Source organism: Charadrius vociferus, unplaced genomic scaffold (genome assembly GCF_000708025.1).
Source record: "Charadrius vociferus isolate BGI_N301 unplaced genomic scaffold, ASM70802v2 scaffold529, whole genome shotgun sequence".
Taxonomy (NCBI): domain Eukaryota; kingdom Metazoa; phylum Chordata; class Aves; order Charadriiformes; family Charadriidae; genus Charadrius; species Charadrius vociferus.
This window is the reverse complement of record NW_009650172.1, coordinates 2,392,227-2,403,438: the sequence shown is the minus strand read 5'-3', so window position 1 is coordinate 2,403,438 and position 11,212 is coordinate 2,392,227. Positions and strand designations below refer to the sequence as shown.

Below are 11,212 nucleotides of genomic sequence, written 5' to 3'. Positions count from 1 at the left end.
CTCTTTTGGGCAGGAGCCTCAGGAAACTCGGCCTCTGAGTTCGCCCCGGGCGCTGCCGGAGCGTGTCCCGGCCTCGTCGCCGGCCTTCGGGCTTCCTCTGCTCCCCATAGCGAAACACAAGGCTCTGGCCGCGGCACTGGCCCGCCTCAGCCGGCGAGCCACGGGCTCCTAAGCCGGGTGTCTGCGACCGGCCACAGCTGAACCGGCACCGCTCTAGTAACAGGGCGAAGGCAGCAACCGGCCAGGCTGGAGCAGGCTCTCGTCCGGTCACTTGTGCAAAACTCATGTCGACATACTCCACAAACGCCTGGTTTTGGCTACATCATCACATAAGGCTCCTGGTGCCGTGTAGTTAGGAGTTCTGTCTGAAAGAATTATTAAAGAAAATGGATTTTTTACTAATTACAAGGCAGGGATAGTGAAAAGATTGGACCTGGGAAAGTGTTTCCCAAAGCAATCTGACTTGAAGCTTTGCATTTTGTTCATCTTCAGAAAAAAAGGGTAAAATGAGGCCGGGGGGGCGGGGGGGAGAAATTCCTGCTCATTTGTAGAGAAAAGATGTAAAAGATGTTACTTCTGGAAATGCTGTCACCTCTGTAATAGCATTGTATCGTCAAAGGTGCGTGGGCAGCTGTAAATGGAAAAGGATTTCATCTTCCTGAAGAAAAGACTTTTTGCACAAACAGAAAAGAGGTTCTATGGACTAAAATTACTTCAAAGTCTGAAATCCCACACACGGAACAATGTACGTTAGCACAGGCTGAACTGTGCTGAATCACACACACAAAATACCTTTGCAAGAAAGAGTCTTCTCAAAGTCCTTGGTCGTCAGATCAGCCTGCTGCAGGGTAACACTGACACAGGCGTCCTGCAGCCTGTTCTGCCTGCTCCCCAGAAGAAGACTGCGAAATGCTAAAATATGTATTTTCCAGGCAATACCAAACGTGTCTCAGAATAAATCTGCAGGGCAGGAACTTAATACTCTTCCTTGACAGTTCTGCCTCTTGTCTTAGTTTTCATTGCTGGTCCACTCTGGCAATTACTAATTCCTGTTTGTCCCTGTGACTACTAGAGAACCACAGTGCACTCTCCTGGGGACACCACTCCCAGAAGCCAGCCACTCCAATGGGAAGGTGATGGAAACAAATGACTTTACCCACAGACCAACAAGCAGTTAGTGCAGAGCAGAGAGATTTAAAAAAGCAAGATGCTTCCTCTTATAAAAGCCCCTAGCCAAATTGCCTGGGATCTGCCTGCCTGAAGTAATAGCCTCCTGGCAAAAAACATACAGACATTTGCTTGTTTTTGAGAAAGGGAAACACCAGAAGGCTGACAGTGACCTCAGAGCTCCCGACAGCAAGCTTTCTAGGTTTATCTTAACGCTACAAATCAAATGGCAGGCTGATGAAATCTTGCAGGAGGACATTTGGGAAGCTGAAAGCACCAACTGTAGGGACAGACAATAACAGCAGCAAGCAAGTAGATAAAAGGGAACACGATCACAACAGGCAGAACTTCCTCCTGTCTCCGTGAGGAGGAGCTTCTGCAGGTGCTCCGTGGACTGTTCAATGGGAGGCTGGGAGTGGCTGGAGAAACAGGCACCATCAGTGCTAGAACAGGTTGGTACTTACCATCAGGTTGTATTTCATCTTTGGCTGCAAACTCTCGTCCCATGCAAATGAAAGGATTTTAAGTTGTTTCGCAACCCTACTAAGAGGAAAAAAAACCCCTGCTTTTGGAACTGACTGTTTCCTAATTCAATGCTAAGTACCTGCAGCTCAGGGTAACACAATGATGCCTTTTTCTAAAAAAAAAAAAAAAAAAAAGAGGCATGGAGGTGTTCATATAATTGCAGTTTACTTCAGCATATTTATCCTCATGGGAACCTCAAGATTTCACACTCTGCTAGTCCGGAACTAGCTTGCTGTGAAATAAACTGCCTCATAGAGACATTCTTTATTAGGTATCTATCACTAACCTGATCTAATAATTCTTTGTGGGAGCTGCAATGAAGTGAGAAACAATGTTTCATAAACCCATCAGCACTGGGGCAGCTTTAGTGCGTTTGAACCTGTAATAGCCTGCCCATCCAATCCAGGCCTCTAATCAAATTAGGGGAACATGCACAGGCCTTTAAATCTCAGCTGGAGCAGCACTACCCTCTAAAGATAGGTCTGCCATGTAGCTGCCATCTGGAACTTACTGTTTTGATGGAGCTGTTCAGGGTTCTTGGGACAGATATGCTGCTCTCCAAAAGGTCCGTGCTGACAAAGACGTCCTGGGAAAAAGCCCTTTTTATTTTTTTATACCTCCAGTTGGGAATCAGACCATTTCCATTTTCTGTACCTTTGGGGCCAAAGGAGACTTTGCCCTAGCACCTTCCGCCAGACTCCCACTGCCCTCAGCATTTTTCAAGGGTGGCACATATTGAACCTGCTAAAATGCTTAAACTGTCACAGCTTTTGGCACATACTCCCCCTGGGAAATGTTCCCGTGGCCCAAGAACCACGGCACAGTCTTCCCTTAGGAGCACGCCTTGCTGATTTTCACACATGCAGATTTTTCACACATGCTATTGTTTGTGTCCCCTCTGTTTATTTCACTGTTTTTCACCCCATTGCTTGTTTTTGAGAAAGGGAAACACCTGACACTTGGCGTTAAGTAAAAAAGATTGTTGGGAAGAAATGAAGTGGTGACTGTAGGAAGTGCTGAGGGTCCTAATGGGAACGTGGGATAGGGCCATGAGCAATGCCTATAAACTTACCTTGTCTTGGGCCGAAAGACTGCTCTCTCCACCCAAAGACTAGAACAGAAAAAGGGCAATGAGCTGTTAAATCACTTCCCTGAAAATCAGGGTGTAGGATGGATCTACCAGTGGTTGCTCTCAAGGCAGATCTGCAGAGAAAGGAGAGTAACAGCTTCATCCTGCCCTAAGCTGGGCAACAGTCGTGCGACACTGAGCTCCCTCAAACTGCAGGAAAAGGTAGTTCAGACAAGACACTTTGTATACGCTTGGGTGATTTTAACATTTTACTCTCACAGCCATCTCTCTCAGCAGTAAACACACAAACTGCCTTTGAGAAAAACTTTTTGCACTGCTTTGAACATGTGGCTGATGGCAGACTCAGGGAGGGGAATGTCCCAGGCACGGTGGCTGCCGCCCAGGTGTCAGCTCGCAGAGAGTCTCACCACGAGGCTCTGTTCTTGAGAGGACAGCAAGGCCCATGCTCCAAGGAAGACGGCGAAGGGTCACCATCCAGGCATGACAGAAAGGAGGATGGCACGAGGGTCACCATCCACCCCTGAGAGCATTGCAGTGTTTGGGCAGGGGAACAAGAGTGTCCGAGAGTCCCAGCCCAACCCCTCTCCTGAAGTACTCACCCACACAAAGCAGCAGCCAACTGCACTCAAAAGCTCCCCCTACAGAAAGCCCACCGTGGCTCAGCCCTGAGGCACTCACTACAGTAGATGATGCTCCAACACCATGTCATCTGCAACAGTATCAACCTGAGGAATTTTTACTTTCGTAGTTGCCAATTAACACACCCTCCTAATCACTGCTTTGGGTATTGAGAAAAGAGAAAACACACACTGAAGTGAACACCTTTCCTCCTCCTTCCTTCGGCTAAATTTCATCCAAACTTCTGTCCTCCCTCATTCCTAGTCTCACCTCCCCTTTGCCGCTGTTTGCATGCAGTCTGTCCCAATTCATTAAGTGAGGTGATGGGTGGTGCAGGAGATCAGGGTCAAGTGTGTAACTGTTTGCCTTTACTTCTCTGTTCTGGGTTTTCTCTGCTCCTTTGTGCTTCCCAGTGTGCCCTTACCAACAAGGATTGTCCATGGCCCTATGGCCTCCTTGCACAAACACGTCTCTCTCCACATCTCCTCCAGCTTTGTTCACACCTCCACACATTTCTCCTCACGTGTCTCCTCCCCTCATGGCTGCTGCTCTTCATTAAACTTGCCTGAGCTGAACTGCTGCAGGGTCCTCTGACAGGCTGGAGTTTTGGGGCATGGTGGGTTGTTCCCACTGATTTCAGAGCTGGCTGGAAGCAGCTGTGAGGGGCAGACCAGAGTTCACAGCTCCTGTCCCACAGGCATCTCTGCAGCCCCCAGCTGCCTGAACCTGCCACGTACGCCCAACACAGTGCTCAGGCATGAGCTTGTCAGCTGCTTGTGCACGAACACAGCAAACCCTGCAATTTACACCCGATACCTTCAAAGGGCAGCTGGGAAGAACGTTTCCCAAAGGGGCTGGAGGAGAGCAGTGCGTGACGTGGCTGGGAAGCCTATGCTGAGGAGACACCAGACCAGGGTAACTAAGCTTATTCTCCTAAGAAGTAGCGAGAAGGGAAATCAATCACTAGAGCGAACCAGGCAGGGACAGTCATTTCTGCATACACAGTTTCAGAAAACACATTAAAAATTTATTTTAAATATATTATAAAAGGAAGTCCATTCAACTTTAAAAACACTAGGCATTCTATCAATGAGTCCCAATTTATGAAAGCTACTACATTAAAGTGCTACAAGTCCTTTACCACCCCCAGATATTAGGCTGTTGGTCCTAATATGCACAGAAATAAATATACACTGATTCAAGAGGCACCATCCAGTTTTACAGATAAAATGCATGCAGTACAAGGAATAGACAAAATTAGACCTTATCACCGAGATCCTGGAGAATGCATTTTGAAACCAATTCCCTTCTCCACCCTAGAGGCTAAAGCTATTTGTTATTGTTATCGTAAGGGCTAACATTTTAGTCTATTAGCTTGATCAGTTTTTATCTTGTTTTGTGGTTGAAGTTCACATTTGCTTGCTCACTAATTGGGATTAGGACTTTTTTTCCTAGAATTGAACTAGTAGATTTAAGACCACATAGATCCAGTGGATTTATATAAAACTCCCAAATCCCTCACATCTGCTGGAATCATTGAAGCCATTTGGATCATACAGAAGCATCAAGAAAGCTCAAATGCAGTGAATAACGGAGCATGCTCAGCTAGCAGAGTCAAAAAACAGACATAGGATTTTTATTAGGATTTCCATAATCTATCTTTGCCTAGTTTCATACACCAGTCTCCCAAGTTGAAGTGTGACACTACAAAGGAGCAATCACAGCAGAGGTGAGTTTATTTCAGTTACACTTTAAATTTATGTGAATAAATCAATCTGACTGGTTAATGAAGAATATGAAATGAATTGACAACTGTGTGCTGAATGCTGATGGAAATTTCAGATCTCAGCTTTCCCATTCTCCAGCCATTGCATCTCTCCTTTCGAACCAGGTGAGGACTTGCAGCTTGTTTTAAAATACAGACTCAACACGCATTAGGTCAGCAAATAAAGCACTTAAAGCTAAATCTTACACAGGCTGGGAAATTGCAGCAAATGGACTTTCTTTGCTTAAGATCAAGCAATAGGCCACTGGTAGACTGGGAGCAGGACCCAGTGCTTCTGACTTCTAGTCCAGCTCCCCTTTTTGCTATGTATCCTGTGAAAGGCCTTTTAATACCCCCAAGACTCTGACATTAACCTAAACCTACTCACCATTTTGGCAACAGTTTGCTAACTATTTAAGAAGCTTTCCATGCTAAATGTTAAAATGGAAACTGAGATTGCCGCTTGTCAGATAAGGACCAACTTAGGCACCACCGGGCTCCTTTGTTGCAACTGATTAGAAACAGAGCAGGTGAGCAGGAACACAAAGCACAGCAGTTGGGAGTGGATGTGGGACGCAAGGTACACTCGAATCCCTTGTGCTAGCAGAGCCAGCCTGTTTCAGACATAACTTTACCAGGGCTCTTTCGACTGAAAGCATGACAGGCTCACTGCTAGACGCTGGCTATTCTCTCCAGTCAAAACCATTCAAGTGTCTGTCCGTATCTTGAAAGACAAGTTAAAATAAAAGCTTCTCTTTTTGCCCAGCAGTTACGCGATTGCCCAGTATGACTTCGAGGAGATCCCTCTCCTCTTCCCTCAGTGGTGTAAGCCGGCATAGCTACTTGTAACGACCCTACAGTAGCTACAAGAGCACTGTGTTCTTGCAGTGCCGGTGCCTGGTGGTGCCTGTTTGACTTCCAGTACATTGATGTCTCAGTGCAGCAGGAAGGAGGAAAGCTTGCTGACTGGAACTCTCCAGTAAAGGAAAGCAAAGCCCTGTGCATAGACTACTGTAAAACAAACCAGGGAGAAAGTGAAGCTGAGAAATCGCTTTCTTGCTACTTCTGTATTAGAGATTTGAACACACCCTTTAAAAGTTGCCCAGTGATGGAAAACATCGACTTTCTGAAAGACACTTCTGCTACAGATCTTGTATCCCTTTGGGACTATTTGTGATTTCTGATTTGGATACTCAGAAAATAAAATGCAGGATCTTGCATTCTGGTGAAATGCATGAACCTTCACCATGAGGTGAATCATCCAGCAGCTAACCAAGACATCCTCTGGTCTACCTTTAGTTGTTAACAGTGTGCAAAGAGGAAACTGCCATCTTTCCAAGTCTTCCTATTTGGAGTGACACTCTTCCCCCCCCCCCCCCCCCAAGTCATTAATGATATCAATTTAACAGAGGAAACCCAGGAGCTTCTGAACTACTGTCATTCACACAAATTCTGCACTTAAAGTCAGACATTTTAAAAAACACACATAAACACAAACACTGCACGAGTCAAGCTTTTTCTTATATCCTTATCTCCCAACCCCTTCCCCTCTTCTCTCTTGTCCAGCAAGGCACTAGGAAATGGTTCAAGTTTAAGCATTTGCTGTACATTTACATTTAAAAAGGCACATCTTTATTTTAATGATGCTGTATACCACTTTCAGTAAGGCCCATACAGTCTTCTATTATGGTGTGGAAAAGAAAGTTAATTTCCCAGGCATGAAAAAAGACATCTTGCACACATAAGAGCCCCAAACCTATTCCTCTGTTTGTAGGCCTTAGAGATTAGCACCAGTATAAATCAACAAGAGCTACAAGAGCAAATCAAAGTATTATTATGTGACATAATAATGGTCCAGTCCTGTTCAATATATTCATCAATGACCTAGATGAAGAGACAGAGTGTACCATCAGCAGCTTTGCTGATGACACAAAACTGGGAGGGGTGGCTGACACACAGGAAGGCTGTGCTGCCATTCAGTGTGATCTGGACAGGCTGGAGAGTTGGGCAGAGAGGAATCTTATGAAATTCAAAGGCAAGTGTAGGATACTGCATCTGGGGAGGGAAGGAATAACCCCATACACCAGTACAGGTTAGGGGCTGACCTGCTGGAGAGCAGCTCTGTGGAAAGGGACCTGGAAGTCCTGGTGGACAACAGGATGACCAGGAGCCAGCAATGTGCCCTACTGGCCAAGAAGGCCAATGGCATCCTGGGGTGCATCAAGAAGAGTGTGACCAGCAGGCTGAGGGAGGTTATCCTCCCCCTCTGCTCTGCCCTGGTGAGGCTGCATCTGGAGTATTGTGTCCAGTTTTGGGCTCTGCGGTTCAGGAAGGACAGGAAACTACGGGAGATGGTCCAGCAAAGGGCTACAAGGATGGTTAGGGGACTGGAACATCTTTCTTATGAGGAAAGGCTGAGGGACTTGGGTCTTTGAAGTCTGGAGAAAAGAAGACTGAGGGAGGATCTTATCAATGCTTATAAATACTTAAAGAGAGGATGCCAGGGGGATGGGAACAGACTTTTTTCAGTGGTGCGCAGTGACAGGACAAGAGGTAATGAGCACAAACTTGAACATAGCAAGTTCCATCTAAATATAAGGAGGAACGTCTTTACTTTGAGGGTGGCAGAGCACTGGCACAGGCTGCCCATAGGGGTGGTGGAGTCTCCCACTCTGGAGACATTCAAAACGCGCCTGGACGCCGTCCTGTGCAACTGCTGCAGGTGACCCTGCTCTGGCAGGGGGGTTGGACTAGATGATCTCCAGAGGTGCCTTCCAAACCTGACCGTTCTGTGGTTCTGTGTGATAACAGACATCCAGGGATTCCCCTGTTGTCTGGGATTCCGATACTGAAAAGCAGCAGAATTTATGCAGCCTCAGAAAGAAGGGTTGTTTGAATATTTTTTAGGAAAAAATATGAAAACATTTATTTTGCATTAGATAATCACTGGTATTTAATCTCCAGTCTTGACTTGCATGCAGATGTGAAGATTTGCTTATGTATTCATGCTTTAGCAATTTTGCTTATAAATAACAAAAAGTAATTGGAATAATTAACCAGATTGCCCAGCAAAGGCTCAATTAAAGTTGTAGGTGATGAAATACAGCTTCTCAATCAGCGGATGGTTGGCTATATTAACTTTTCTCATTAGTCAGCAAAGCCTCTAGGGTATTGAAAAGTATAATTGATGTAAATAAATTAATAGCTCAAAGCCCAGCGAGCCAGTCAGAAGTGTACAGAATTTGTGGGGCACTTATCACACTCAGATCCCAAACCTTCAGAAAACAGATCAGCCATACTGAGAAGGACCTAGTAGGATCACTCACACTAAAGCTCCAGTTTCCACTGGTTGTTGGTTGTCAAACAGGAACTGCCTCAAAAATTACCTTATCTTTTGGTGCATGCTGCTAAGAGCTGTCCTTTCTCTCTAAATTAAGATCATTAAGTGGCAAAAGACCTGTTCATTACTGCAGTTCTCTCTGAAGCAAGCCTCCAGCAAGCCAAGCAGCTGGGACCCTCTTCACAAGGTGAGCCTAAGCGCAAAGCAAGTCACGCATTTTAGAAACAGAATCCTCTCATTAGAAAACTAAGACACACAGAATTGCAAGCTGCAAGCAGAATGACCTACAGTCCATTTATATAATTTGCTGATTGCTGTGACAAACAGCTTCTTGTTCCACAGGTATTAAAACATTCATAAAGACAGCTAGTCAGGCCATCTAGCGATCCACAGTCAGCACTACTAGACTAATGAGAGCATTAATAACTTAAGGAAAGCAACAGTCAGACACAAAGCGCTGGAAAGCGGCTCTGTCTCCCACAGAAATGAAAAGGAATCCTAATGACAGACATACTGTAGTTATTGAGAACATAAGATGTCAACTCTGTTTGACACTGGTCTCACTTCCAGAGCAATATTGCTGCAAACCTGTCACAAGAAAAGCCTAGAGCTTTTTCTGTTGTTGTTTTCTTCACTCCCAAAATGTTAGACACCAACACATTTTGCAAGCCCAGTCCCAGCTGCAACCCAGTGCCCATGTTTCCCTTGCTTCATGACCGCATGAGCCAGGTAAGTTGGCAGAACAGGTCAGACATGGCCTCAGCTGCGAAGATGAGAGAGGTGGAAATGATTTTGAGTTTCATAGTCACTACATCAGACTTAAGAGCTTGTGAGGCAGCTGGTTGTGTCCTAGTCTGTTCCCAGTTGACAGACACAGCACTACATGGCCTCAAAGACATCTGAAACACAGGCAGTGATCCTACAATTGGCAACATCCGGAAGGGCTTCTTACTTCTGGAGCTCTGCAGAGGGAGCCAGCCTGCTTGTTTCTTGACACTATGCAAAAATCTCCTCGCCTTCACAGGAGAGAAAGATACCCCAGAGCAGAGCTTCCCTGCCCCTCCAAGGACAGGAATTCCATAACCGTGCTTATCAAGAGTCCCAGAGGGGTGCCCCACTCCTACCCAGAGTGTTCCTTCCAGCCATTCATTCTCAGAGCTGGCTGCACACTACCTCCTCAGCTGGTCAAGCTGCGGAGCTGGGCAATTACTGGGAAAGGGCTAGTTTTATTGATTTATGCAGCATTTTTGCAAAAGGTTAACTGCACCATCATTCACAGCTTTTACTAGAAAATGCCACTGCTGCCTTCAGTATAAGACTAAATGGGCTGAACTATTATATCTTTTTGCAACAACTTGATTTTAAACCAGCATGGGGTTTTTTTAAACACTTGCTTCAGAGAGACTTGAAAACAATGCTCCCGGGATGAAACAATTCTGATTCAGTGTCTGGCAGATCCTGCAGCCAAACCAGCACCTTGCACTGCTAACGGACTATACGAGGGACAAGGTGCTGGTGAAACTGGCCCATCAATTCCACACCTCTGCTTAAGCAAGCAGATTTCCAGTCACAGTAAACCATACAGGGCTGTGGATGTCGGGAAAGAAGGAGAGATGAATAGCGCATTCCCACAAGGCTAGTACTCTACTGACCACAGAACTCATGACTGCAACAAACTACAGACTGAAGAACAAATGGATAAAGACCAATGGCTAATCTCAGCCCTGACTTAATTATCCTGAATTAATTTGCTCACACCAACTATGAATTAAGATAACTTTCAAAACTCTAAAGGAAAAATGGAAGTTGCCTTCGTGTAGTAGATTTAACTCTGAGAACCCTGGATGTGTCTGTACTAAAAAGACTGAGTAAGAGGCAAATTTGCAATGTGATATTCAAAGGCTCTTAGCAAAAATCTTCACCTGTAAGAACTGCACTTACTTAAAAACCCTTTGCTAATCTTTCACCTTGAAGATTCAACAGTGAGTGACAAACTGACTGCAAAGTGAATGGACCAGAAACCCAGATCCCTCATCGCTAATAACTACAGTGATATTCCCAACACTTGGCTGCACTTCCACTAGAGCTCATTCCTTTATCAGAGCTATGATTTGGAAAGTAGTAATACTCAACCTGTATACTCAATATATTTTGGTTTAGGGAAAAAAAAATATTAATTTCATTTTACGTTTGGATGGCCCTTTTTCTTTTATGTCTGTGATGTCAGAGGATTAAATCTTGTCTTCAAGATTTTACTTAGATGGACTTTGGAAGATAAAGCACCTATGTGGGAATGCTTCAGCGGGTAGTTTTACGGCTACAAAATGTCCTGGAGGGTCCCAGATAACAAAATCATTTTACACCAGAAACAGGTGGGAAACATAACAAAACAAACAAAAAAAAAAGGCAAAACAAACAAACAAACAAAAGCAGTTTGAATCACATTCAGACTCCTCTAAAAACAGAGTTTCTGTTCAGTCTCAGCACAGAAGTGGCTCTGGCAAAGCCTTTAAAATTCCACCATCCCCAGAAGAGAAGGATGCAGCATCTTTGCAATAAAGACTGGCCTGCTAGTTAACCTTCTCCTGAGATTCTCCCTTTTACCTTCATTAACTGTTTAAAAAAAAGTATTCTTAAAAAAATTTTTTGTAACCCTCCCCAGTAAAAACTATAATTGTAAAATATATATATATATTTTCTCAGTCTT

The 11,212-nt window shown here is 44.9% G+C and overlaps 1 protein-coding gene across 1 annotated transcript in view; it reads right to left on the bottom strand.

Moving 5' to 3' along the window:
* The window catches only part of SAP30L (SAP30-like), a 6,995-nt gene extending 6,709 nt beyond the window's left edge, over positions 1-286 (bottom strand). Inside the window, exon 1 of the mRNA XM_009892642.1 lies at positions 18-286. Within this exon, the coding sequence (XP_009890944.1) occupies positions 18-286 (269 nt within the window). The remainder of the gene's footprint in view (positions 1-17) is intronic.
* Positions 287-11,212: the final 10,926 nt, after the last annotated feature.